This window comes from Cucurbita moschata, unplaced genomic scaffold (genome assembly GCF_002738365.1).
Source record: "Cucurbita moschata cultivar Rifu unplaced genomic scaffold, Cmos_1.0 Cmo_Scf00023, whole genome shotgun sequence".
Lineage (NCBI taxonomy): Eukaryota > Viridiplantae > Streptophyta > Magnoliopsida > Cucurbitales > Cucurbitaceae > Cucurbita > Cucurbita moschata.
In genome coordinates, this window is record NW_019268539.1 from 3,440,597 (window position 1) to 3,465,156 (window position 24,560).

Consider the following 24,560-nt stretch of genomic DNA (forward strand, 5'->3'; position numbering starts at 1 on the left):
AATTTTGAGAGCTAAGTACAGAAGCATCTAATATTTATAAAAGGAAGGTGCAAATAGGACTTTGTTTATAGAGTGTAAACTTACAAAAGGATTGAAAAAAAGTCCCGACTTAAATAAAGTCCCCAAAACTACAACTAATTCAAAACTGACAGAAAAGCTACGTTTTCTGCCAAAGCTTAACACAATTCTAACGCTAACCCTTTTAAGCTAAGCTGGTAACTCAAGCTTGACGTTGTTCTTCCAGCTGAGAGACATCGATTAAAATGGAGTCAGAAAATCATCCCAGGATTGAGGACATACATATCAAGTTATTGAACTTACCTCATGATATAGTAGTAAAAGAAATCAGCATACAGCAACGTTTGCACGAGACCAGCCGTCCATGCTGCAAGAGTGAATTTGTTGGACGAGTAGCTAATTTAGTTCCTTGTTAACGAATATTTTCGTCTGTGCGTGTATGTGCACGTGTATGTGAGAAAGGAGAGAAACATACTTATCCAATGAACAAAGTAAGGTTCGGTTAAGTAGCGATAGATCCAATTCAATATGTACAATGCACGGTACGCGCTGAAAAGAGAAAAGAGAAGAAAACGAGGAGATTATGTACGGATTCAAGCTACAAATACTCAGAAGATTGGGAATGGAGAGTTACCCAAGAAGGAAGACGTATTGTCCCGTTAAATTGTCGATATTCCTTGTCCTTTGTAGCAACACCAATTGAGGAAGAATGGCAACGGCTTCGACATATAGAGAAAACGTCCACATAACCTACTCGTTTCGATTCATTAAGATCAAAGAACATGGGCAGAAAAATTATACCAAGCTACATACATCTATAATGCGATGAACTAACACATCTTCAGCATAGATGAGATCAGTGAACCTAGGATGTGATATGATCCAGTTCAAAAGAAACAAAAGAAAAAGGAACATTAAATGTACCTCTTTAAATGTAAATTTATGATTAACAACCAGAGCCAACAGCAGACAAGGCAGCACGATAAATTGATAACGAAACGTGTCCTGGTCCTTGTCGTACGATCTACGCACGACTTTGTGACGTCGCATATACCAAACAATGGAGAGAGAACTCCCCAGAAATATTAATTTCATTATCAAATTATATACTGATGCAAATCTGTCAAATATATCCAAATAACGGGTAACGAAAACCAGGGCGTAAAGTTCTTGAGTCTTCAAAGAAATGCCTGCAGAATCAGTACTCAGATTCAGACATGATAATGCTAGCATAACAATATATAGCTCAATGCTCTAATACGAATCAAATTACCAAAAGAGCAGGAAAATCAAGAACTCCCTCCAAACTAATCCCTTCTCCACATTCTACAATGAGCACCAATTGTCATCACATCCAACCATACAAACAATATTTGTTTTGGTAATTACACGTGCCACTCTACGGCCTGGAAAGCGTGAGCAAGTTCTCTTTACTTGCTTTCGATACAAACTTAGTACACCAAACAACCATAGCTACTCTATCCCACTGACACGAGGGAAGTGGAGTCAAGAGGGAAGCATGCAATAGATATAGCTAGACTCTTGGTTCTATTAGAAGTGTGAGATAAAAAAAATGTCTCCATGTTGTACTGTAGGTGGGTGAGGCTAGAGTCTAGAAAGCATGAGCAAGTTCTCTTCACTTGTTCTCGGTACAAATTTGGTACACCAAACAACCAAGCTACTCTATCCCGCTGGCACGAGGGAAGCGGAGTCAACAAGGAGCACGCAAGAGATATAGCTAGTCTATCCCATTGACACGAGAGTGGAAAGCATGGGCAAGTTCTCTAAACTTGCTCTCGGTACAAACTTGGTACACTAAACAACTGAGCTACTCTATCCCACTGACACGAGGGATGTGGAGTAAACAAGAAAGCACACAAGAGATATAGCTAGTCTCCTAGTTCTATTAGAAGTGTGAGATAAAAAATATATGTCCCATGTTGTATCGTAGTTGGGTGAGGCTTGATTATCAAGAAGGTCTTCGAAAAACTTTCTAGGCAGATAGGATGACTCCTGCTTATTCTTGTCGTTCGGCAGCCAACGACTAGAATTTATCAAACTCGCTCTTATCCAACCCGAGAACTAGTTTCCCATGGAAGTGGAGTCAACAGGAAGCACGCAAAAGATATAGCTAGTCTCTTGGTTCTATTAGAAGTGTGAGGGAAGTCCCTGCATTGTACTGTTGTTGGGCGAGGCTTGATTTTGATAATATTAGAGTCTTCGAAAAACTTTCTAAGTAGATAGGACGACTCCAGCCTACTCTTATCGCTCGGCAGCCAACGACTAGAATATATCAAACTCGTCTCTTATCCAAACTGAGAACTAGTATCTAGGGTTTGAGACTCATTTCCCCCTTTCTTGAACGACCAATCATAGACGATATGGAATGCAATTTGGCTCCAAAAACGGAAATGCATTACAGAGTTCACAAGCAAAAAAACAGTGTCAAATTCCAAAAACGCGCAAAATTAGAGAAGGAAAACGAACCAGCACAAGACTTGATAGTATGAATTTTGAGGAGCAAAACCAGAATGCTGGCCAAATGGGTCATATCCCCAGCCAATCTGAACACGTTCATCTTCTTCCTCTTCTGAATTTCCCGCTCGAAAGATTCTGATTTTCACGGCGTTCGAATCGCCCGGAAAATGAACTTGTAGGATCAATCTCGCAATTTCCCAGAGCCCTAATTGATTAGCAACGAAAAAAAGGTTCAAATCTTCGGAAGAATCACTGGCATCTATTTGAAATGCAATTTAATTTATCCAATACGTTTCATTTGCTATAATTTTGGATTCGACCTCAATTTTTTAAAATTTTTATAGAAAATTTAAGATCTAGTTGCATTATAATAAATATTTATTTTTTAAAAAAATTGAATAATCAGACCCATTTAGACTAAAATCATCGTAATCATACACATTTTTTTTTATAATAATAATATTAATTTTAGTAAGATTGTCTCGTAGAATTAACAAAAATGATTAAAAACCCGTAGTGAAAATAGTGGTGTATTACGCTCGGATTGAAGAATTTTTTTGGACTAACTCAAAAGTTCGGGTTAGTCAAATTAGCAACCTAACCCAACCTTCTATTTTCGGGTTACGTTGTCCAGTTCAATTTTTTTTTTTAAAAATTTAAACGAGTATGTTTGAGATATTTGAGATTGAACCACTGCTATAAATGAGTATGTTTGCTTGAAATTATGCGAAAGGGACACACAACATAGACAAGAAGACAACCTTAGTTTTTTTCTATGTATTTATTCCGTTCGGGTTGGGTCAAATCGACTTTAAGCATACTAAACCCAAACTCGACCCACTAGCTTCTAAGAAAACTAAACCGAACTCAATTCTTATAATTTAGGTTGAATCGATTCAAGTTGTCGGGTTCATGATCACTTTTAGTAAAAAATCTAATTTATAGTCACAAACCTCATATTTTACTGTATTTTCCATAAAATTGATGAATATTGGATTCGGTCTATAATTAAAATTTATTAAAAAGGAAAAGAATTAAATTTGAACCATCATTAACATTACCAAATAAATGAAAATTAACATGGAAATGAAATCCAAAGTATACAAAAAAAAAAAAAATAATAATAATAATTTTAAGCCACAAATTATTTAGTCAATGCCTTAAAGTTTGTCCTTACCCATAAAATTAAATACTTGACTATATATTAAAGTATTTCATTAATCATATCATATTAATTATTTTGTGATAAATTTAAAAAATATTTATTTTCTTACCATAAAATATTTTTATTTACTATATTATTATTATTATACGACAAAAAAATTTAGATTTTTTTTTTTTTAATTCAAACATGAAAATTGATCCTTAACTATTATGAAAATTTAAAATTATAATTACCTATTATATCTTTTTATAAAAATATAATTGAGTTTAAAAACATTATAAATTAAAATATATCATTTTAAAAAATTATAAATTATGAAAACATATTTTTATAAAAAAAATTAAGATTTATTAAAAATTAAAATTGGATAAAGTAAAATAAAATGAATGAAAGTACATAAAATTTCAACCAAAATTAGAAAGGAAAAAAAAAACGCCTCGAAACAATAAACGGGAATGTTCAAAGAAACCGCCAGCACAACGCAGTGTCAGCAATTTGTCAGCCTCGAATTCGGACTTGTGGAGAACATCGCTTTTCCCGAAACGAATCGAATGAAAAAGAAGGATGGACGTTATCCGCTTTGTCGCCATTGTTCATTGCCTTCACGTGGCACCGTGTTTGTTTATTTACCCTACTCGATTTGCTCCTCATTTACGTTTCTTTTCGTATTTAAATCCCATTCCCTCTCATTTTCTTCATCCCGGAGTTTAATTTTCTTCTGGGTTGTGAAAATTGCTGAATCAGGCAAATGGGTCGCTTCCCATTTGCCGTTCTCTTTCTCTCTTCATTGTTTGTTTTGAGGTTTTGTTCCGTTCATGGAAGAATTCCGACCACCGTAGAAGGGCCGTTTAAGCCTGTAACTGTTCCGCTTGATACGAGTTTCCGGGGGAAGGCCGAGGACTTGCCGGAAACTGATCCGAGAGTTCAGAAGAATGGGGGCCAATTTGTGCCGGAGCAGATTTCTGTTGCTCTCTCTGCGGATTATGACTCTGTTTGGATTTCTTGGATCACAGGTTTAGTAAATTCTTCTTGTTCTTCTTTTTGAATATGGCTAATTTAGTTGTGAACTTGCTTGTTTGTTTGTACAATTGCTCGTTTAGTAAAGCTCTGATAATTCTATGTGAACTGGTCGTGTGTATGATAAGTGTTCGACGTAATGCCTAAGAGACACCCCTCCTAACACAAGCTTGAATTAGAGAAAGTATTCGGTAAGGATGGCCCTCGTTTTAACACTGCTAGAACTATTAGAGAGAAATTGTAAACTTGATTATGAACATGCTTCGGGTGGTTTCTCTATTTGATATTTCTGCCGAGGAGTTGCCAGTTTTTTATTGAAACATTGCATTTTTTTCGTTTAGAAACTCTGGAATGCTTTAGACAATAATTCATTCAAGTTTTCATTGGGCTTTTCCTCTCGGCTTCCCTTCAAAGTTGTTAAAATGCGTCTTCTAGGGAGAGGTTTTCACACCCTTATAAAGAGTGTTTCGTTCCCCTCTCCAACCGATGTGAGATCTCACAAATCCACTCCTTTGGGGTCCAGCGTCCTCGCCGTTCCCTTCTCCAATCAATGTGGGACCCTTTCATCCACCACCCTTTGGGGCCAACGTCCTTGTTGGAACACCACCTCGTGTCCACCCTTTGGGACTTAGCCTCCTCGCTGGCATATCGCCCGGTGTCCGACTCTGATACCATTTGTAACGACCTAAGCCCATTGCTAGCAAATATTGTCCTCTTTGGGCTTTCCCTCAAGGTTTTTAAAACGCGTCTGCTAGGGAGAGGTTTCCACATCCTTATAAAGAGTGCTTCGTTTCCCTCTTCAAACGATGTGGGATCTCACATATATTCGATGAATGTGTAGGGGACTTTCAAATTGGAGACGCCATTCGGCCATTAGATCCTGAGAAAGTTGCGAGTATTGTCACGTATGGGAAGTTCCTCATGCCAATGAAAAACCAAGCAAAGGGTTATTCTCTTATCTACAATCAACTTTATCCCTTTGAAGGCCTCAAGAACTACACATCTGGAATTATACACCATGTTCGTCTAACGGGTACGATCGATTCCAATTCTAATTTTTGACTTCTACTAGAAGATTTTTGGAGCTCACTTGTTTTTTCTGACAGGATTGGAGCCTGATACTTTGTACCAATATCAATGTGGAGACCCTTCAGCTGCAGAAGAAATAAGTGATATCCATTATTTCAGGACCATGCCTGTTTCTGGGCCTAAGAGTTATCCTAATAGAATAGCATTGGTTGGTGATCTGGGTCTTACATACAACACTACATCAACAGTAGATCATATTTTGAAGAACCATCCTGATCTTGTGCTATTGATTGGGGATGTGAGTTATGCAAACCTATATCTTACAAATGGCACTGGCTCTGATTGTTACTCTTGTTCGTTTCCTCATACTCCTATTCACGAAACTTATCAGCCTCGTTGGGATTACTGGGGAAGGTGAGTCGGGTTTTCCCCCCGTTTCTTCCTTTCAAATCTTCGGTATGCTTAGAACCATTATGCAACCTTCTTTTATGTTTGTTATAAAGAATGTTTTGTTCTCCTCTCCAACCGATGTGGGATCTCTCTCCTCTCCAACCGATGTGGGATCTCACAGTTAATAATACCTAACTTTACGGAAAGACGATTCACTTCTTCAAAGCTCAAAGCGCTAGTTGAAAAACTGCGGGGAATTGATCTCTTATAGTTTTTCTATTATCAGGTATATGGAGCCTCTAATATCCGAAGTTCCATTAATGGTGGTGGAAGGGAACCACGAGATCGAACCACAAGCTGAAAATCGAACATTTGCAGCTTATAGTTCTCGATTTGCATTCCCATCCAACGAGAGTAACTCGTCTTCGACATTTTACTACTCTTTCAATGCAGGTGGCATTCATTTTATAATGCTTGGTGCCTACATTTCATATGACAGATCAGGTAAATCCACAACCTGCCCCTTTTTTCACAATCTTTTAGATTAAGAAGCTTGATTTTGATTGAAAATGGCTGAATCCATTGTGCTTTATTTCGCCCATTGCAGGTGACCAATACAAATGGCTAGAACAAGACCTGGCTAAAGTTGATAGGAAAGTTACTCCATGGTTGGTAGCTACATGGCACCCACCATGGTACAGCACCTACACTTCTCATTATAGAGAAGCAGAGTGCATGAGAGTGGCAATGGAAGACTTGCTCTACAAGTATAAAGTTGACTTAGTTTTCAACGGCCATGTATGTCCTCTTTATTTGTTTCTGCTGCACACGTAATATCGTGCGTGCATAATCTGACGATTTCGATTCACGATCAGGTTCATGCCTATGAGAGGTCAAATAGAGTATATAACTACACTTTGGATCCTTGCGGTCCGGTCTACATAACGGTAGGTGATGGAGGTAACCGAGAGAAAATGGCAATTGAACATGCTGATGAACCCGGAAACTGTCCAGACCCGTCCTCGACACCGGATGAATACATGGGCGGTTTCTGTGCGTTCAATTTTACATCAGGCCCAGCTAAAGGAAAATTCTGCTGGGATCAGCAACCTGATTATAGCGCTTATCGTGAAAGTAGCTTCGGCCATGGCATTTTGGAGGTTCGCCTTCTCTCTCTCTGCTTGAACGAAATTTCATTCCATGTCGTATCGTAAATACACTCTGGAAACTCGTTCTTTGTTCGGGATGAATGCGATGTTCTATGTGTGGGGAACTAAAGAGTATTCTTTGCAGGTGAAAAACGAAACTCATGCGTTGTGGACATGGCAACGAAACCAGGACTCGTATAGATCTGTCGGGGATATAATATACATCGTACGACAACCAGACGTTTGTCTCAATGAGATGAAGGTACATACATACAGACATGGAAAACAAGAAGATATGTGACAATATAACCGTGGTACATATTGCTGATAGAGCCCCTGCTGTTCTTAATTGCCACACAACACTTTGCTGAGCTTTTCATTATGTTCTTACTTAGGTTCATACTGATGAATTCAAACACAGGCCGTGAGAATACAAAGATAGCTAAATGAGAAGGTTCAGAATTATACTCGGTTTCAATTGGGTTTGTTTTCTTCTGTGACTCTCGTTAAAGTTCGATTTTCTCGAGGCAATTAATAATATATGACAACGTGATTTAGCATTTCTACAACTTTCGTTGTTTTATTTTACCTGAATTTGAATTCATAGTGTATAGATCATACCAAAAGAAGCCGTGGGATAAGAATCCGACTCTTCTTATATTTTAGGGAGAGGTTTCTATACCCTTCCCTTATAAGAAATGCTTCGTTCCCCTTGGCGGGATCTTAGATGTTTTCAACATCTTCTTGAGTTGTCGTTGATACTCAAAAGTTGGAGCATTGAAACTAGAAGTTAATAATGTTCGTAGTTGAGTACGAACATATGTCCGTTCTAACTATCATAACGAAATCAAGAATGGAACATAGAAGAATGAAATTGAACCATTGAATTCAATGAGCAAATCCTGTGAAGAAAGAGGGAGATTTGTGAAGGCTGAACTGAACCCTACCTGATATTGCCTATGTCATTTAGTTTTCACAAAAGAACATGCTGTTTCTAACAAAACTGAATGAACCCTCCATAGCCCTCCTCCTATAGTGTTAGTGAAGCGAGTGAGATAGCAATTGAAAACAAGAGTTTCGGGATCCTAAAACTCGAAGAAGCTTTCGAGTTGGTTGGAGTTGAAGTTGATGCCGGGTTGTATACTGGATCTAGACCGTTCATGTCACCCGTATTGCCATTGTTGAAGCTCGGTGTGGTGGTCGTAGCTGGTACCGTTATTGTCGGGGTTGGGCTTGTGTTAGCCGGAGGGCTCGGCGTGATTGCTCCTCCTGCAGCACTGGATAATCATCACAAATAACACAAGATTTAGAATACTATATTGTATTACATAATTCTTAATTCTCCTCTTTATATAAATTTTAAAAAATTTGAGAGACAATGTAACTAATAAGCTGAAGGACCGATCGACCTATACATACATATGTGTCTATATATATACACACAATACGAAAATAAGGTATATTAATTATTTTAAAAATACAATCGAAATAAATTTGTTTCATTAGCTTATTTTTATTTTGTATTTAATTATTTTAAAAATACAATTGTTTTTTTTTTAAACAAAAGAATTTATTTAAAAAGAAGGCTGGTTGGGGTCTGACAACTGCAGTAACCAATGACCAACCAGAATCTGACATGTACCATTCTTGACCAGCTTTCAAGACTCCCCAAAACGCACCGTTTCAGGAAAAAGCTGATTTACAATTTGAAAGTAAATCCATGCCATCCTCACCGTTGGATCTGACCACTCCCTGGGCCCCAGCCAGACTGATCCAACGGTGTCTAACCTAGATGAACCCCACAGAAAGATGTAGAAGAAGTTACTACATTCCCTTTTCCCCCTAAATTTAAATGAAAATAATTTATTTTAGCAAAAAAAAAAAAAAAAAAGTTATTTATTATTTTCAAAACACTGTAAAAAAAATTGTACCAAAAAGATAGAATAAAGAGAAATGTCTATTTTCTTGGCTAGAAAAAAATATATATATATCGAGAATCTTTATTTTAAAGTGGTAATTAAAAGAATCGAGAATTTTAAAAATAATGGCGGAAATTTTTATTACATTTTTTAAAAGAATCTTAAATTAATAAATTAGTGGGAAAAAAAAAAAGCCAAATAAATATGATTTTCAGAATTAATTATTAATATAACACTCTAAAAAGTGAACCCATTTACTTGAACATGAAGAAATCTCCACCAAAATACCTATATATATATATATATATATATATATGATAAAGGGTTTTTCTACGCACATTTTAATAAATTGGAAAATTAAAATATTTTATTTTTAAAATAGAAAAAAAAACAAAAATAAAAAATTAGCGTACCTGATTGAAGATGGATAAACACAAGATCCATAACCTGCATAGAACACCAATGTCAAGATTAATAATAATAAAAATTTATCGATAATGTATTTATTTATTTATTTCTAAAAAATTTGTAAATATTTATAAATTTAATAAATAAAAAAAAGGAAACGGACTGGGGTCAGTCTGGGCGATGGTGGCGGAGCCGGCGAAGTCACAGGAGCCAGGGGCCATAGCCTTGCGCTGGAAGAAGCTGTTGAAAGCGTAGGAGGCGTGGGCCTGGATGGTGTTCGGGAGGAAGCAGAGTCCGTTCGACAGAAGCGGAGTGCAGTCGGCGCCGGTGGCGCATGCGTAGTCGAGGGCGGTTTGAAGGGCTTCGTAGCTGGCCTCGCTGCGGGCCACGCACCAGTACGCGCCGTCGACGGCGGAGGTTGGGAGGAGGAAGAGGAGGAGGAGGAGGAGGAAGGAGTGGGAGAGAACAAGTGTGGCCATCGGGAAAGGAAAAGGAAGAGGAACAGAGAGGGTTTGGGACGTAATGGCTTAGTGGAAAGACACAAATGACATACTACTTTCCATCCTTTTTTTATTTTTTTTATTTTTGTTTATTTATATTATTTTGTTCCAAATCTCCAACTTTATTTTTTTTTTCATAAAATATTTAAATTTTAAAATGTTTATTTTGATTCTCGGACTTTACAGTAAATGACTTGGACACCATCATTATGTTTAAGAATGAATAAAAATAGTTCAAACATCGACTTGATCTCTAATAGTCCAAGTCCACCGCTAACAGATATTATTCTTTTTGAACTTTTCCTGTTAAGATTATTCAAAGTTTTTAAAACGCATCGGCTAGAGAGCACAACTCAAGCCCACGGCTAATAGATATCGTCCTCTTTGAGCATCCTCTTACGAGCTTCCACTCAAGGTTTTTAATACACATATGTCAGGGAGCACAAGTCCAGGTCCACCTAAAGTAGATATTGGCCTCTTTATTTTCTATTTTTTATTTATATTAGTTTAAATATAACTTTATTATTATTTTTTTCTTCTTAAAATATTTAAATTTTAAAATGAATTAAATTTAAATTTTAGAAATAAAAATATATTATTTAAAAATTTTAAAAGAAAAGAAAATAAATGGATAGAATAGAATAGGAAGAGAAGTGGGGCACTATAAAAGGGGATAGCCGATTCCCCCTGCTCTTTCATACCGACGGTTGGTTCTCTGTTTTAGAGATTGATTATTCGTTTCTTCGGCCAACTCCAGGCCAATCTACGAATTTCTTCAGCCACTTCAATCTCACCTTCAAATGACTCATATCCTTCTGAATATTTGATTCATTTTGTTTTCTTGTTTCATGATTTCGGATTTTGAGGTGTTTTAATTAATTGATTTTGAAGATTTCTTGAAATCTTTCAAGTTTGCTTACCTTGACTCAGATCTCTACGAGGAAACCAAAGGGAGAAGGACCGAGAGAGGGCTCAGGCTCGCACCGGCGGCAAGGGTAAAACCAAGGACGATGGTTTGACCCCCGAGCAGCGCCGCGAAAGGTTCGTCTATCTTATTTCTTCTTTATTTTTCGTTTTGAATTTTGTAATGCGATTGATTTTTCTTTTGGTATTGGATTCTGATCAGAGATGCTAAGGCGCTACAAGAAAAGGCAGCAAAGAAGGCGGCTCAGGCGGCATCGGAAGGTAATTCATCCGGAGGTAAAAGTAGCGCTAAAAAGTAGATGGTCCTGGATTTAGAATCGTGAACACTATGATCTCGTGGTTCTTAGACTGTTTGATATTGGAGAAATAAATATTTGTATGTTTCAGTAATGTGAATGGATATATCTCTTATGCTGTCAACGTTAATTGTTGATGATTGTTTTCCATGATCTTAGTACTCTTGATATGTTGTGTTGATGTAATTATGCTGTTAATGCGGATTTCGTGAAATTTGAATCTAGATGAAAAGTTCTTCTATTATGATCTGAACACATAGCTCACCAGGAATTCATCTCATAGGGTCACATGCCAGTATTTGTCTAGGGATAATAGCAAATAGTTATTGTCCTATCATTGAGTAGGAAATTTCTATGGTCAACATTTTAGTTCTTGATCCACAAGAGGGAGCCATTAAAATGGGGCCAGAACTCACATTTCTTCCCAAGTTCAACACCTTTAAAAATCCTCTTGTTCCTTCCGAACTTTGTGTACCACAAAATAGCCAAGGAAGAGACCAGCCATGTTACAACACTTCAGGTTCCAAAACCTATGTACATGTTCTTAGTGACCAAGATTCTATGCTCGTATTTACTACCAAAATCCTATGCCACGTTGCTTTAGGTTCTTAAGGGGCACCTTCCTTCACAACTCATGAACCAGAGAGGACATAATGCTTGTGGGACAAATTTTCTACGCCCAACCTGCCATTCTCGCACATTTTCTGGAAGACCTCCCAATAAACCAAATGAGAACCACCCGTTTCGTCTACTCTTTTCGAAAAAGAAAAGCCTCTCATAATATTCTCCAACTTATTTCTAACTGATGATGGAATCCTAAAGAAAGATTAGATCAAAGAGAGTCGAATAAGGTTTCTTCCAAGCAAATAAACGTTTTTTGAATTCAAGGGCATAACTATACCACCAGGAAAACAGATCCCGGTCAATTAAGGTCCTGATTTATAGTATTGCTCTTGCTCTGCCCTCTTCTGCTTCTAGGAGGTGCTTATAGGCTTCAATTCTACGCATCATGCTTATTGACAGTGGTTCGAACAACATAAACTGTATCACGTGTTTAGCCAAATATTTTTTGTGAGAACCATTTTTTAACCTTCAACCATTGAATCCTAGAACAATTAAGATCTCAGATTATGACTGAAGGGAAAGGCTTAGATAAAGGTGGACAAGACATTTCACACCCCACCTGGCTAGATAAAGGTGGAAAAGATTTCCCCATTACAATACAGTTCCTATGTTGGATTTAAGATCTGAAATGTCTTATTAAAAAAAGGACCTGAAATGTATTCAAAGGCCTGTAAGATAAGATTGAGATTAAGATAAACAAAGATATCCTCCCTTCGGCATAAGAAGATAGTCTCATTTACAGCATTGCCTTTTAGAATTCAAGGACATAACTATACCACCAGGAAAACAGATCCTGGTCAATTAAGGTCGTGATTTATAGTATTGCTCTTCCTCTGCCCTCTTTTGCTTCTAGGATGTGCTTATAGGCTTCAATTCTACGAGTCGTCCTTATCGGCAGTGGTTCGAACAACTTACCAAATATTGGCTTCCTGCTATAGTTCTGTTTATAGATTGGAGCAGATGTTTGTGGAAAGCCAGAGAGCTTTTAAAAGTTCTATTTTTTACAGGCATTTAGTACCGCTGACATTGGGATGGAAAGTCCAGAAATGAAAAGCTTCCAGAATGGTTAGTTTGAAATAAATTTGCTGAAAATGAGATGCTTTTGTTATTAGTAGGTGGGAATTTTGAGATATTGGTATAATTTATACAAAATTAGAGAGCTTGGGATTAGAAGATAGGAATAAGATTGTGAAACTTAGGTTTATGAAAGCACAAGAGGTTTAAATTGTGATAACTGAGCAGGGGTATATAAATGAATTGAGGCCACATTCGAATGAGAGCGATCTTGAGAATAGGAAAGTTACTACTTATGCCGACAAGGTGCACCTTCCTTTTTGGTGACTCAATCCTAGGGAGTTCTATGTTGGGAGGTAACATGACCATGTTGCAGGAGATGCAATGGAATGTCGGGTTGTCAGGTGCCAAATTCGGATTGATAATTCTTATATGAATCTTGGGCATGAAGCGTTATAAATTGTTAGTTCTTGGATTTATATTTCTTCCTTCTAGACAATAGACGTGGAATATAGATTCTTAATAATCATATCTTTCTATTTTTAACTCAATTGATTATCTTTCTAAATTTTTGAAATCTTCTTACAATGGACTCTTATATATTGAAAAATGAACAAAAAGTATTCTCGAACTATAAGAATTATTATAATCAAATTCTTGTTATGGAATTATTATGATTCTATTTATAATGTGAATGTTATAATTGGAACAAGCAAACTAAGCAAACCTTAACTAACATAAAACGAGTACCTTCGTCTAGCAAAACGAAATAAACTTGAGTTCGCATAAAAAAATTTGTAAGCTTTAAAATATAAAAATATAAAAAAAATTTAAATTTTTTTATTCTCATGTCACTTATTTTCCATTCTTTTTAAGTGGTCCAAAATCCGTTTGCTTTCAACTTTGTGCTTCCAAAAACTTTATTTCTTTTTCCTTTTGATCCTCACCCACTTTTCCTTCTCCTTTAATTACATCTTTACATGAATGAAAAGAAATTCCTTGTGATTTGTGTCGTTTTCTTCTAATCTATCACACTCTTTTCAACTCGGGAATTTTTAAGAGTTAAAAAGAACTTCAAAATGTAACGAAATAAACAGAAAACGTGATAATCAAACAAATAAAAGGTAGAATCCATTTATGTCGAGCGTTTTTTGAAGCTAAATTGCTTGAGTGAACATTTTGTTACACATATTTAGTCATTATTCATTTATTAAATATTAACTAAAATATTTATTTTAATATAAATATTTTAGATTAGTTGAATTATGCCCAACAACATTTACATATTTATGGATTTTAGCCTTGATAATAAGGGCTTTTTTTTAATAAAAAAAATTTGTGGGGGAAGAAAAAGCGATTAATTTAATAATAAAATATGAAAGAAAAATAAGTAAAATGAATTGAAAAATGGGGAAAAAGTGTTGTTATAGGAACTTGAAAGCACTTTCAAATGTGTTAACGTGCCATCCACGCCTCACCCTTTGCCACGTTGGCATTACAACTTTAAACGCCAAAAGGCCTTGTTATTATTACTATTATTTTATTTTATTTTATTTTATTTTGACATAATAATAAATATTATCAGTACATTCTCCCTTGCCTTCCTTTCTAAGGCAGCCATGGTATAATACATGCATGCCCATAGTTATATAATATGTTTTTTTCAAGATAATTTATATTTTTGGTCCCGATACTTTAATTTTGATTATTTTTCCGTTCTTTATTAAAACTTTCAAAAACGTCTTTGTCATTGACAATACGCAACAAAAATTCAATAAACATAATTAGTTATACGTAAAATTTCCATTATCAATAAAAGAGTGTCACATCATTGATCTCGATCATCTTCTATGCAAGTGGAAACTGATTAACCTAAATTAATGTTTTTGGATTAGAACAAGTACTTGATCGAACGAGCAAGCGTTTTGATTTAGTGTAACACCATCGTAGTAGGAAGGAGAGCCTGTTGTCATATAAAAGTAAACGATCACTATATCGAGCGTGTAATTTGAACATAGTTGAAAAACTTCTTTTTACATTTTTAGGGTTACAGAAGTTAGCCATCTTTGTGGAAGATAATAATCCCGACCCTTAAAGAAAAGGACAAATGTCTCAATCACTAAGCTATTCTCATATTGGTTTCTCGACCTTATTTGTTTAATATTATTAATTTAAGATTTTGACTTTTATTGATTTATATAATCATCCCAAACATCACGCCACAAACGCTTTTACGAATATAAATAACATGTTATAAGCACTTTTATATAAATTATTACAAAAAAAAACACTAATCAAGGAGGGGAAAAGTGCAAAAACAAGGTCAATGAGGGGGCAATGACAAAAGTTTTAAAAATTATTATGGGAGTTGTTGAGAATTTGAGGGCTTTAAGGAATTAGGGTTTTGTTTAATTTGTTAAATATTAAAAAATTAGGGTAGTTTTTGTCATTTTAGGGAAGAAAATGGTTGAAAATATAATAAATTAAGTTATCCTAAGACAAGGGAAGGGAATGTGAGCACATAAAAACATCAACTACAACTCATACACACATAATTAATCATATTATATAAACTTAGATCAACTTTCTCTATCACTTATCAGAACGGTATAATTTCTTATTCTCGGGATAATTTAAACAATGTAATGTTTCAAATTCAACTCGGGTCGTGTTCTTCCCGTCGTAAATGAGATGGAGATTTCAAATGTATGATATATATTGTGACGCCTGAGTAAACGAACGGTACATAAATGAACTGAGATCACATCTGAGTCAGAGTGATCCTGAGGAATGAAATTATGACTGAAAAAGATGCTAAAAGACAGTTCAACACAAGTACGTAACATGATCATAATGCAAAAGAATGTTCGAGTCGGTAGGTTTCAAATCTGGATTCTAAATCTCGGTGTGAATCCTCGACATGGGGTTGAGAAAGTTTTGAAAAGAATTAATAGTTACTACTTATACTTACGATCTGCACAGTTCATTTTTGTGGTTGAATCATAGGAATTCCAAAGTGAAACGTGCTTGACTTGAAACGATCATATATTGAGTGACCTTCTAGAACTCGTGTAAATCTTGTGCATGAGACGTTATCGATAGACACTGGCCCCCAAGGGGGTCGATTGTGAGATCCCACGTCGGTTAGAGAGGGGAACAAAGTATTCCTTACAAGGGCGTGAAAATCTCTGTCTAGAAAATGTGTTTTAAAACCGTGAGACTAAGGGTTGGGCGGTTACAAATCGTACTCAAAATATAATTTTTGGAATAAATTCTAAAATAAAAAAAGTTTTTTTTTTTTTGGTATAATTTAACATTAAAAAAATTAAAATAAAAATAAAATATATGGTCATAAAATACATTTAATTATAAAAACAAAATTATCTTACAAACTTTTTCATATTTGTTTATTGCAATATGCAAAACACAAACATAAACAAACACATAAAAAAAATAATATATTTATTGGCAAAAAAATAAAAAAAATAAAAAACTTATCTTTTTTTTCAGCCACACAAATTTGAGCAATTAAACTAGTGGCTCTAGATTGTTGACCATCAAATTGTGACAAGTGGAAGAATCTCATTGGTCCGTGGTTGCACTTTTTGACATTATCATTTCCTCCACCCAATGCTGATGATTTCAATGAGTAACCCACTAATCCCCATTAGACCTAATTAATCACAACATGATAATTTAAATAAATCCTTAACATTTATTTTAATTTAATCCTAAACTTTTCTACTTATTTTTATATTTTTAATACTTGACGCCTAGTTGGTTAACATTTAGCGTTCGGGTTTTTTATTTTTAAAATTCAAAAATTAAATGGTTATCGAACGAGATCTAACCTTCAAAATGATGAGTTGTGTTCTAATACTCGAGAGTCATTTTTAGGGTTTAGTTTAAAACTTACAAATCGATTGAAAAAATTAGACTATTTGTAACGACCCAGATCCACCGCTAGCAGATATTGTCCTCTTTGGGCTTTCCCTTTCGGGCTTTCCCTCAAGGCTTTAAAACGCGTCTACTAGGGGAAGGTTTCCACACCCTTATAAATGGTGATTTGTTCTCCTCCCCAACCAATGTAGGACATCACACTATTGTATTTCAAAATATATGAAAATCTAAGAACTAAAAATTTAGACATGAACTCACGTGCACAGGAGAGATTTAGATGGGCTCGGGGTGGAGATAATGATGAGAAATGTAATTTCCGTTCTCGCCCCTATTTAGCTCACGGAGAAGGTTCTCTCCTCACTTCCTCCCTCATTCTCTATTGAAACTCGAGACAGAGCTCCATAGATATCTCTAAGAGTACTCTAAACATGTAAAGTTGACTCAGGACCGTCACGAACATAAAAATGAATAAATAAATACGAAAGTTTGATCTCCATTGGTTGTTAGTTGGGTGGGAGTGGAAGTCATGATGGATGTGGTTAGCCATAGCCTATTGGGATCCACAAGCTTTCATTTGTTTTCAGAGCAAAGGGATAAGTTTTTCTAATTTATCTTCAACCTCTTGCCTTTTGCTGCTTTCTCAAGTCTACACGTCCCACGATCGGGTCGTAAATCTCAAATTTCTCTCTAACCCTTTGTATCGAAACGTTGTTTCTGGGCATTTTGGATTCGTTTAGGGTAACGAACAGTTGAAGAAGGTGAAAAAAAACGATCACTTTAAGGTGTTTAAAGTTACGAAACAACATCCAAAAATGTAAAAATGTTTGTTTTTTTTGTTATAAACGGGAATACGAGTGTGTGGAGACGTTTGATTTGGATCGATAGATAACGCAAAGATTCTAGATTCTTGTATAAAGATGGATTCTTTACCTTTTGACGAAGAACGATGAGGAAGAAGATTACTTAGGGTTTAACTTTGGTATAATTCTTTTTGTTCTTGTTCTTGTTCGGTTGTTTTCTTATGAGATCCCACGTCGGTTTGAGAGGAGAACAAAGCGTTTTTTATAATGGTGTGGAAACCTCTCCGTAACAGACCCATTTTAAAATTTCGAGGGTCGAGGGTAGTTATGAAGGTTGAGAAGCCAACGTCTTATAAAGTCGAAACCTTTTTCTCGCTCTTTGTGATGTATTGGTTAAATGCAATGAATACTAATTGTTTATAGGGCAAAAATAATGGGTGTAAGTGAGAGAAGAGGCATAAACAAAGACAAATCCAAGTCATCTTTTTTATAAAATACTGTAGAAATAGGACCATTTTGGAAAGTTCTCATAAACATATCATAAGAATGTCATTGTAATGTGCCCTTAATTGGGACATATGATACTCCTCATTGATTGGTTGGTTCAATTAATCACCTCTTCTAGCTCCCGTCGGTTATATCCCGAACTTTCAAGCAACGACACCAGATCTAGTTGATTTATGAATTCTCGTACGAGCAAGAGAAACTTCGGATAATATTACTTAAAATGTTTAGGATTTGGAATTTATATTTGAAACTTGATGGCCCGACATTGCCCTGTATCTCCCATGACATAATCATTTTACCTATTTGACTTGCACTGCTTCTACGAGTAAAGACTATCCCTACAAACTAAGACGGGTCCTTTTAGCATACTTTGTTTTCACTTACATGTTTCCTAAGAAAATTAGAAGTTCACCCAACATAGAGTGTGCAACTTATTGGGATGGGGCTGTTACAAATGGTATCAGAGTTAGGCACTGGGCAGCGTGCATCATATTGAGATTAAGCTGTTACAAATGGTATCAGAGCTAGGCACTAGGTAATGTGCACCTTATTGGAATTGGGCTGTTACAAATGGTATCGGAGCTAGGCACTGGGCAGTGTGCACCTTATTGGAATTGGACTGTTACAAATGGTATCAGAGCTAGGCACTGGGCAATGTGCACCTTATTGGGATTGGGCTGTTACAAATGGTACTAGAGCTAGGCACGGGGCAGTGTGCACCTTATTGGGATTGGGCTGTTACAAATAGTATCAGAGCTAGGCACTGGGCAATGTGCACCTTATTGGGATTTGGCTGTTACAAATGGTACTAGAGCTAGGCACTGGGCAGTGTGCACCTTATTGGGATTAAGCTGTTACAAATGGAATCAGAGTTAGGCACTGGGCAGTGTCCCGACAAGGACGATGGCCCCCCAAAAGTGGTGGACTGTGAGATCTCACATCAATCGGAGAGGGGAACGAAGCATTCCTTATAAGGGTGTAGAAACCTCTTCGTAACATACGCATTTTAAAACCTTGAGGGAAATCGCGAAAGAAAAAACCCAAAGAGGACAATATTTGTTAACGGTGGGCTTGGACTGTTGCACTAACAATAACTTCATGTCATTGAGATCACTCTCATTCGAAGGTGACATCGGTCCATACACTCATCCCTTCTTTACACCAGCATCACATTCATAAAGATAAACATTGTATCGTTCTATTATATAATCTCTTAGTGCTTTCGGGTTGTTAATTTAAGTATTATATTAGACAAACCAACATAGATAGAGATAGCTTAGCTTGAAGGCATGTGCTAACTCAATTATATAACACAAACATAGAGAGAAAGAGAGATTCCCAATACCAATAGCCCTTTTTCTCACTTTTTGGCATTCAAATTATTCTATCCCTAAATGGGTATTGACCAAAAACCAAGCATACCTTAAAATGGCTGCAATCTTCCACCACTCAAATGTTCGACCTTGTCTATCGAGTTCTCGATTCTCGATAGCAGAACTATTATGTTGCCCATGTTAGAGATACTTCTGAAGATCAACCGTCGGGACCAATTGCTTGCCTTCGAATATCCCAAAGGCCAAAATCATTCTCAAAAGACACCTCTTCGAATAGCATTCATCCACATAACTTAAATATTTGTTTATTCACAAAACCCCCAATGATTTCCTCATAATAACAAATTTCCCAAGCTAATGATTTTGTCTCTCTCTCTTTCTCTCTCCGTATTTGATTATATTTTGTGGTTTTGGACCAATCATTCAATTTCCAACCCTCTCGGGCCATTTTGATAGAAATAAATCGACTAAATTAATAATAATAAAAAATACCATTAAACTTTGTACTTTGTCTCAAAAATATCTCGAGCGCTTTATTTCAAAAATACCCTTCAACTACAGTATTTCAAAAGAGAAGAAACTTAATTAGCACAAAATTGAAGGGTTGAACAGATATTTTTGAAATGGTAGGGACGTTAAGTGGTAATTTACCCTCTTTTTGGGTATGTTTTTTAAAAAAAGTAAGAAAGTAAAAAAGTAAAAAAGAGAAGTGGTAACTTTGATGACACATGGGTGTGGGAGAAAACCCACATGAGAAGCGACCAAAGAGAGAATAGAGCACTAAGTGCTGCCATGAAAGCATAAGCTTTGAGGTTCTTTACTTGCTTTCATGGTGGATATTCAGCCATGTCCATGGACAATTCCAGCCGACAGGTCACCTAAACAGAGCTGACCTGTCAACCTCTGATTGGACAGCCATGAAAAAGGAGAAAAAAGAAACAGAGAAATGGCTTGCACGAACTCAGGAGTGGAGGCAAATGGAATGAGACGAGTTTTGAGATAAAAGAATTATAGATCTGACTCAGATGATAACTTAAACTTTTTTGTGAAAAAAAGTAGATACCCATCACATGAAATGTTATATATATATATATATATATATATATATATATATATGTATGTATATATATATATGTATGTATGTATATATGTATATATATGTGTGTGTATATATATATATATATATAGCATAATAATGCCTTGAGTTTGCTGTATTTCCAGTTCTTCTTCTTCTTCAACCATGGCGGATCAATTCTCACTCTCAGAAGAACAAAAAATCATAATTCAAAAGGATTTTTCATCTTCTTCTTTACAAGAATTGGTGTCTGGGTCTTGTTTTTATGGCGATCCAAGTCTCTGGGAATCCATAGCTCGAGCTTCGAGGTCAGAAAATGGCGGTTCCAAAGGCAATGATCAATCAAAGTCTCCATCTTCTTCTTCTTCTTCTTCTTCTTCGCCTTCTTCGTCGTGTTCTACGTCGTTTAGAATGTTTTCGAGGGGGAAAACTGAGATTTCTGGTGGGAATTTGATCGAAAGTAATGTTCAAGCAGATGGAGAAAGGTTCATTCCCTTGAATTTCTTGGAGAGTTTTCCCAAACAAGAATCTGAGTCTTTTTCTTCTTCTCCTCTGTTTCAGTCTAGAACAGATTCAACAAATTTGACTCTGTTTCTTCAAGAACCCACCATTGTTGATCCATACCCATTTCAAATTCAAGCTCAAAATGGGTTCCAATGGCTGAAAAGCAACCAAATTCAGAATCAGGCCGAGGCCAATGCTGCCACTGCGTCGAGAAATTACAGTGATTTCTGGCTGGGGGTGACGAAAACTCAGCCGATGAAACAGATTGGAAGAAAACAGGGGAATCACAAAACAGAGACGTCGGTGACGGCGACGGCGACGGCGGTCGGAAAGTTGTTCAGAGGTGTTCGGCAGCGGCACTGGGGGAAATGGGTGGCGGAGATTCGGCTGCCGAGGAACCGGACGAGGGTCTGGCTTGGGACCTTCGATACAGCGGTGGAAGCCGCCGTCGCGTACGACACTGCCGCCTATATACTGAGAGGGGAATTCGCACATTTGAATTTTCCCGATCAGAAGCACCGCCTGAAATCCAACTCTCTTAACCGTACTACGGCGGCGCTGCTGGAGGCGAAGTTGCAGGCGATCACGCAGGGGAATTCCGGTAGAAAAAAAACGACCACAGCAACCACTGCCACCAAATCCGCCATTGACCCTTCTTCTATTTCAGAGAAAAGACTGTTGCAGGGAGATTCAAAAGTGCTAAATTTGAACCAGAATCCGGTGCGTTTTTCACCGGAAAACATGTCGGGCAGTGGTGGCAACGGTGGCGGATCTGAAACAGGGGAGTTGAAGAGAAATGAAGATGGAATCTTGGAAATTGAACAACATGTTCAGCTCAGCAGAATGCCATCTTTGGACATGGACATGATTTGGGATGCTCTGTTAGTTTCTGATTCATAAATTTCTTTCTTTCTTTTGGTTTTTGTTATTTCTTTTTTAGTCCCTGAATTGATGATTATTTATTTGGAAGGGCCTCTTTTTTTTTTTTTTTTTTTTTTTTTGAAACCCCATTTTGTTTTTCCATATTTATCTGTAAATTTATTGAATTTGGTTTCAGTGTTTTCTTCCCTTTTTTGTGAATCATATTGGTTGATCTTTCAAATCTTTGTATTTACGAGACGGTCCCCATAATACGCTCACTTGAGGACTGATTGTCCCAGACTCTCCGCTAGTTGAACCCCATCTAGTAGACTCCCTGTTTGGCTCATCCCCTTCGTTGGCTCTTTTATCGAGATACTATGACCTAAGTTTGTAATGTTTGAATGGAATGATGGCTGGCAAATTTCTTTCCGTCTAGGATGATTTAGTTAGGACAAAGGATGAATCAGAGGTATACTAAGGTTCGGTATTTGACTCTAAGGACTACGTGATCTATTGTCTCTATTGGGTACTTTTTCTTTCATCCCTTAACACCCCTTCTTCTCCTCCCTCGGCCTAACTTTGCCCTCGAGTTTTTGAACTCGATATAAAAACTTTAAGATATCGATGTAAGCTTTGATGATATCGATGAGCTCATTTGAGCTAATCGAATCTTTTACTAAAGTGAGGCACGGTTTCATAATCCCTCAAACTCAAAGTACATACACACACTCTGTAAATTAAGACAGTTCCCTGATAGAGATTAGTAGACAACTCTCTAATAGTCTCCATGTAGTATAATCATCATAATCCGAGGGAGTAATCCTCATGCTTGTCAACTACTAAGATACTACATAGACCCTTATCATTCGAGACCAGTTCACGAAGATAGTTGGAGACTCCCTAATAGTCCCTATATATTAACCGGTGGCACTTACATCATAAGCATCTAGGGCACGGTCCTATAGCTACCAAGCCATCTGATACAAATGTAGACCCGACAGTTGCGATAGCTCTCTATTAAAGATTAATTGACGATCCTAGTTCATACATTGTATAATCATAAGGGGAGTGACCCGATGTCTCGACCTAGCTAGCCAGCTTCACTTATAAACAAATCAGGGAGTGATTCCAGTTGGAATGTTTCAACAGAAGGCAACAAAATTTCTTCCTAAAACAGAAGTGATTGAAAGATCCAAAACTTTTCCCTGATAAGAATCTCAAAATCTTTCAGAAAACTTGAAAGCTTTACAAGTATTAGCTGAAGTAATGGAAACATGATGAAGCACTGCAAAAACTGAGCAGTATAGTACCTTAATTTTCTCGAATGTCTGTTGTTGGTTCTGGTTCTTCCTTTGCATCCACCTCCATCATTACCGACTCCCCGGCATAAACTTCTTTATCGTCCCCAACCGTGCTACTCTCTTTTCTAACATCCTCTTCGGCTGTTCCCGTCTTGCACTGTTCCTCCTCGACCAAAGCGTTAACATCCTCCACAATAACAATTCCTTTCGGAGATGCATCTTCCTCCTCTTCCTCCTCTTCCTCCTCTTCATCCTCCTCCTTCACTTCCATTTTATACTCTCCGGAGTTGCCTTCAACATAGCTTGTATCGTTATCTGGGGTTTGTGGAGAGTCGCCATCCTCCGTTTCTTCGTTCTTGTCAGCATAGACCATGTTCAGGTCTGGCTCGGGAAGACGCTGCTGTAAAGGCACTGCATCACTGATGACTTGGCCTGTCCTCAGCTTCTCTCTGTAATCCTCCATCTCGACTCTGTATCGTTCTTTATCTTTCATAGCTTTCTCCTGGTAAACCTGCAAGTAAAGAAAACTCGTCGATACCGGCTAGTACCAGAGATGTGATGAATTCCAAAAGCATAAACGACAGAGTATTGCAATCCTTACTGTTCTTTCAGACTCTTTAAGTTTATTCCAAAGGTCACCAATCATTCTGCTTATCTCCCTGTCCTTCCCTGGGTGTAATGGTTTGAGTCTAGCATGCTGCTCAGCAAAGAAGAAGTTGTAGCCGCTTCTGTTTGGCTTCGGATGACCGGGATCCCTTCGTCTTATCTCAGATTTCTTCCGACGGCGAAGCTGATGAGCATTTGGTGTACCATCTTTGGCAAAAACACCAACAGGCTGAGCAGGTTGCTCAGAAGGAGCCTGATAAAGCACACCTTTTAGCTTCTCCGTCCCTACAGTAACAGTAATAAGATATCCGCTATCAAATTTCCCGTCAATGACTCCGATCACTGGAAACCCTCCTGCTGGAGATGTCGAACCCGGAGCAACTGTAGGGAGAAGAAAATTTAACTAATTACTAATCAGATGTGGTTACAACCAAGAGAAACCATGCGTTATCGACTATAAAATACGACGCAAGCACATAAAGAAATTGAAGCTCAAGCACACAAGTATATTGCTCCCCGACTTATTTTCCGTGTATATCTCTAAAGGACAACAGAATACACCTGCTGGAAGTTCAGTTGCAGTACTCCGTGGCGGCTGGGACGCCGCCTGATTATCTGATGGTGGCAACATAGAGGCCGTCCCTTGGGTAGGAATCGTCGCTGCACTTGGGCACGGAGAGGAATCTGAAAGATGGCTGTGTTAGAAAATCAAGAGAAGAAGCCTTAGGGGGGGGGGGGGGGG

General features: G+C 37.1%; 6 protein-coding genes across 22 annotated transcripts in view; 3 read left to right on the top strand and 3 right to left on the bottom strand.

Moving 5' to 3' along the window:
• Positions 1-2: 2 nt before the first annotated feature.
• On the bottom strand, positions 3-19,456 carry LOC111460406 (ER lumen protein-retaining receptor-like). 2 transcript variants are annotated; one of them, XM_023103655.1, is made up of 7 exons: positions 19,452-19,456; positions 18,461-18,469; positions 943-1,272; positions 653-768; positions 494-567; positions 322-385; positions 3-244 (listed from the first exon to the last, which is right to left on the bottom strand). In XM_023103655.1, exons 3-7 carry the CDS (start codon positions 1,249-1,251, stop codon positions 208-210), a joined length of 600 nt encoding a protein of 199 aa, XP_022959423.1. In that variant the 5' UTR covers positions 1,252-1,272; positions 18,461-18,469; positions 19,452-19,456; the 3' UTR covers positions 3-207. The 2 variants fall into 2 exon arrangements, with proteins under 2 accessions (XP_022959423.1, XP_022959421.1); XM_023103653.1 differs by lacking the exons at positions 18,461-18,469; positions 19,452-19,456 and adding an exon at positions 2,506-2,785 and having other exon boundaries at positions 943-1,208.
• Positions 4,145-7,809, top strand: LOC111460402 (purple acid phosphatase 15-like). The gene is made up of 7 exons (XM_023103650.1): positions 4,145-4,674; positions 5,520-5,711; positions 5,785-6,121; positions 6,384-6,601; positions 6,705-6,895; positions 6,973-7,257; positions 7,391-7,809. Exons 1-7 carry the CDS (start codon positions 4,410-4,412, stop codon positions 7,544-7,546), a joined length of 1,644 nt encoding a protein of 547 aa, XP_022959418.1. The 5' UTR covers positions 4,145-4,409; the 3' UTR covers positions 7,547-7,809.
• On the bottom strand, positions 8,060-10,129 carry LOC111460407 (PLASMODESMATA CALLOSE-BINDING PROTEIN 3-like). The gene is made up of 3 exons (XM_023103656.1): positions 9,736-10,129; positions 9,578-9,611; positions 8,060-8,522 (listed from the first exon to the last, which is right to left on the bottom strand). The coding sequence occupies exons 1-3, from the start codon at positions 10,049-10,051 to the stop codon at positions 8,276-8,278; spliced, it is 597 nt and encodes a 198-aa protein (XP_022959424.1). The 5' UTR covers positions 10,052-10,129; the 3' UTR covers positions 8,060-8,275.
• LOC111460408 (small EDRK-rich factor 2-like) lies at positions 10,747-11,460 on the top strand. Its single transcript, XM_023103657.1, has 3 exons — positions 10,747-10,879; positions 11,011-11,113; positions 11,199-11,460. Exons 1-3 carry the CDS (start codon positions 10,873-10,875, stop codon positions 11,293-11,295), a joined length of 207 nt encoding a protein of 68 aa, XP_022959425.1. The 5' UTR covers positions 10,747-10,872; the 3' UTR covers positions 11,296-11,460.
• A 1,180-nt stretch (positions 19,457-20,636) lies between the features above and the next one.
• On the top strand, positions 20,637-22,018 carry LOC111460322 (ethylene-responsive transcription factor ERF062-like). The gene has a single exon (XM_023103539.1). The coding sequence runs from the start codon at positions 20,712-20,714 to the stop codon at positions 21,948-21,950; it is 1,239 nt and encodes a 412-aa protein (XP_022959307.1). The 5' UTR covers positions 20,637-20,711; the 3' UTR covers positions 21,951-22,018.
• The window catches only part of LOC111460321 (high mobility group B protein 15), a 7,122-nt gene continuing 4,262 nt past the window's right edge, over positions 21,701-24,560 (bottom strand). For 14 of the 16 annotated variants that reach the window (XM_023103538.1, XM_023103537.1, XM_023103532.1 and 11 more), the window contains 3 exons: positions 24,380-24,502; positions 23,814-24,199; positions 23,016-23,723 (listed from right to left, as the gene is read on the bottom strand). In XM_023103538.1, coding sequence (XP_022959306.1) covers positions 23,223-23,723; positions 23,814-24,199; positions 24,380-24,502 — 1,010 coding nt within the window. In that variant the 3' untranslated portion in view covers positions 23,016-23,222. Of the gene's footprint in view, positions 21,823-23,015; positions 23,724-23,813; positions 24,200-24,379; positions 24,503-24,560 lie in introns of those variants that run through there. The other 2 variants (XM_023103531.1, XM_023103535.1) reach the window with 2 other exon arrangements.

Excerpts from the sequence above, each read along its gene's own strand:
- LOC111460406 (XM_023103653.1), bottom strand. The coding sequence starts at position 2,596 with ATGAACGTGTTCAGATTGGCTGGGGATATGACCCATTTGGCCAGCATT. Across the intron at positions 1,209-2,505 it reads TACTATCAAGTCTTGTGCTG|GCATTTCTTTGAAGACTCAA; the intron begins GTTCGTTTTCCT and ends CTGATTCTGCAG. Across the intron at positions 245-321 it reads TTTTACTACTATATCATGAG|CTGGAAGAACAACGTCAAGC; the intron begins GTAAGTTCAATA and ends GATGTCTCTCAG.
- LOC111460402 (XM_023103650.1), top strand. The coding sequence starts at position 4,410 with ATGGGTCGCTTCCCATTTGCCGTTCTCTTTCTCTCTTCATTGTTTGTT. Across the intron at positions 6,122-6,383 it reads CGTTGGGATTACTGGGGAAG|GTATATGGAGCCTCTAATAT; the intron begins GTGAGTCGGGTT and ends TTCTATTATCAG. Across the intron at positions 6,896-6,972 it reads ACTTAGTTTTCAACGGCCAT|GTTCATGCCTATGAGAGGTC; the intron begins GTATGTCCTCTT and ends ATTCACGATCAG.
- LOC111460407 (XM_023103656.1), bottom strand. The coding sequence starts at position 10,051 with ATGGCCACACTTGTTCTCTCCCACTCCTTCCTCCTCCTCCTCCTCCTC. Across the intron at positions 9,612-9,735 it reads CATCGCCCAGACTGACCCCA|GTTATGGATCTTGTGTTTAT; the intron begins GTCCGTTTCCTT and ends TGTTCTATGCAG. Across the intron at positions 8,523-9,577 it reads GTTTATCCATCTTCAATCAG|TGCTGCAGGAGGAGCAATCA; the intron begins GTACGCTAATTT and ends ATGATTATCCAG.
- LOC111460408 (XM_023103657.1), top strand. Across the intron at positions 11,114-11,198 it reads CCCGAGCAGCGCCGCGAAAG|AGATGCTAAGGCGCTACAAG; the intron begins GTTCGTCTATCT and ends GATTCTGATCAG.
- LOC111460322 (XM_023103539.1), top strand. The coding sequence starts at position 20,712 with ATGGCGGATCAATTCTCACTCTCAGAAGAACAAAAAATCATAATTCAA.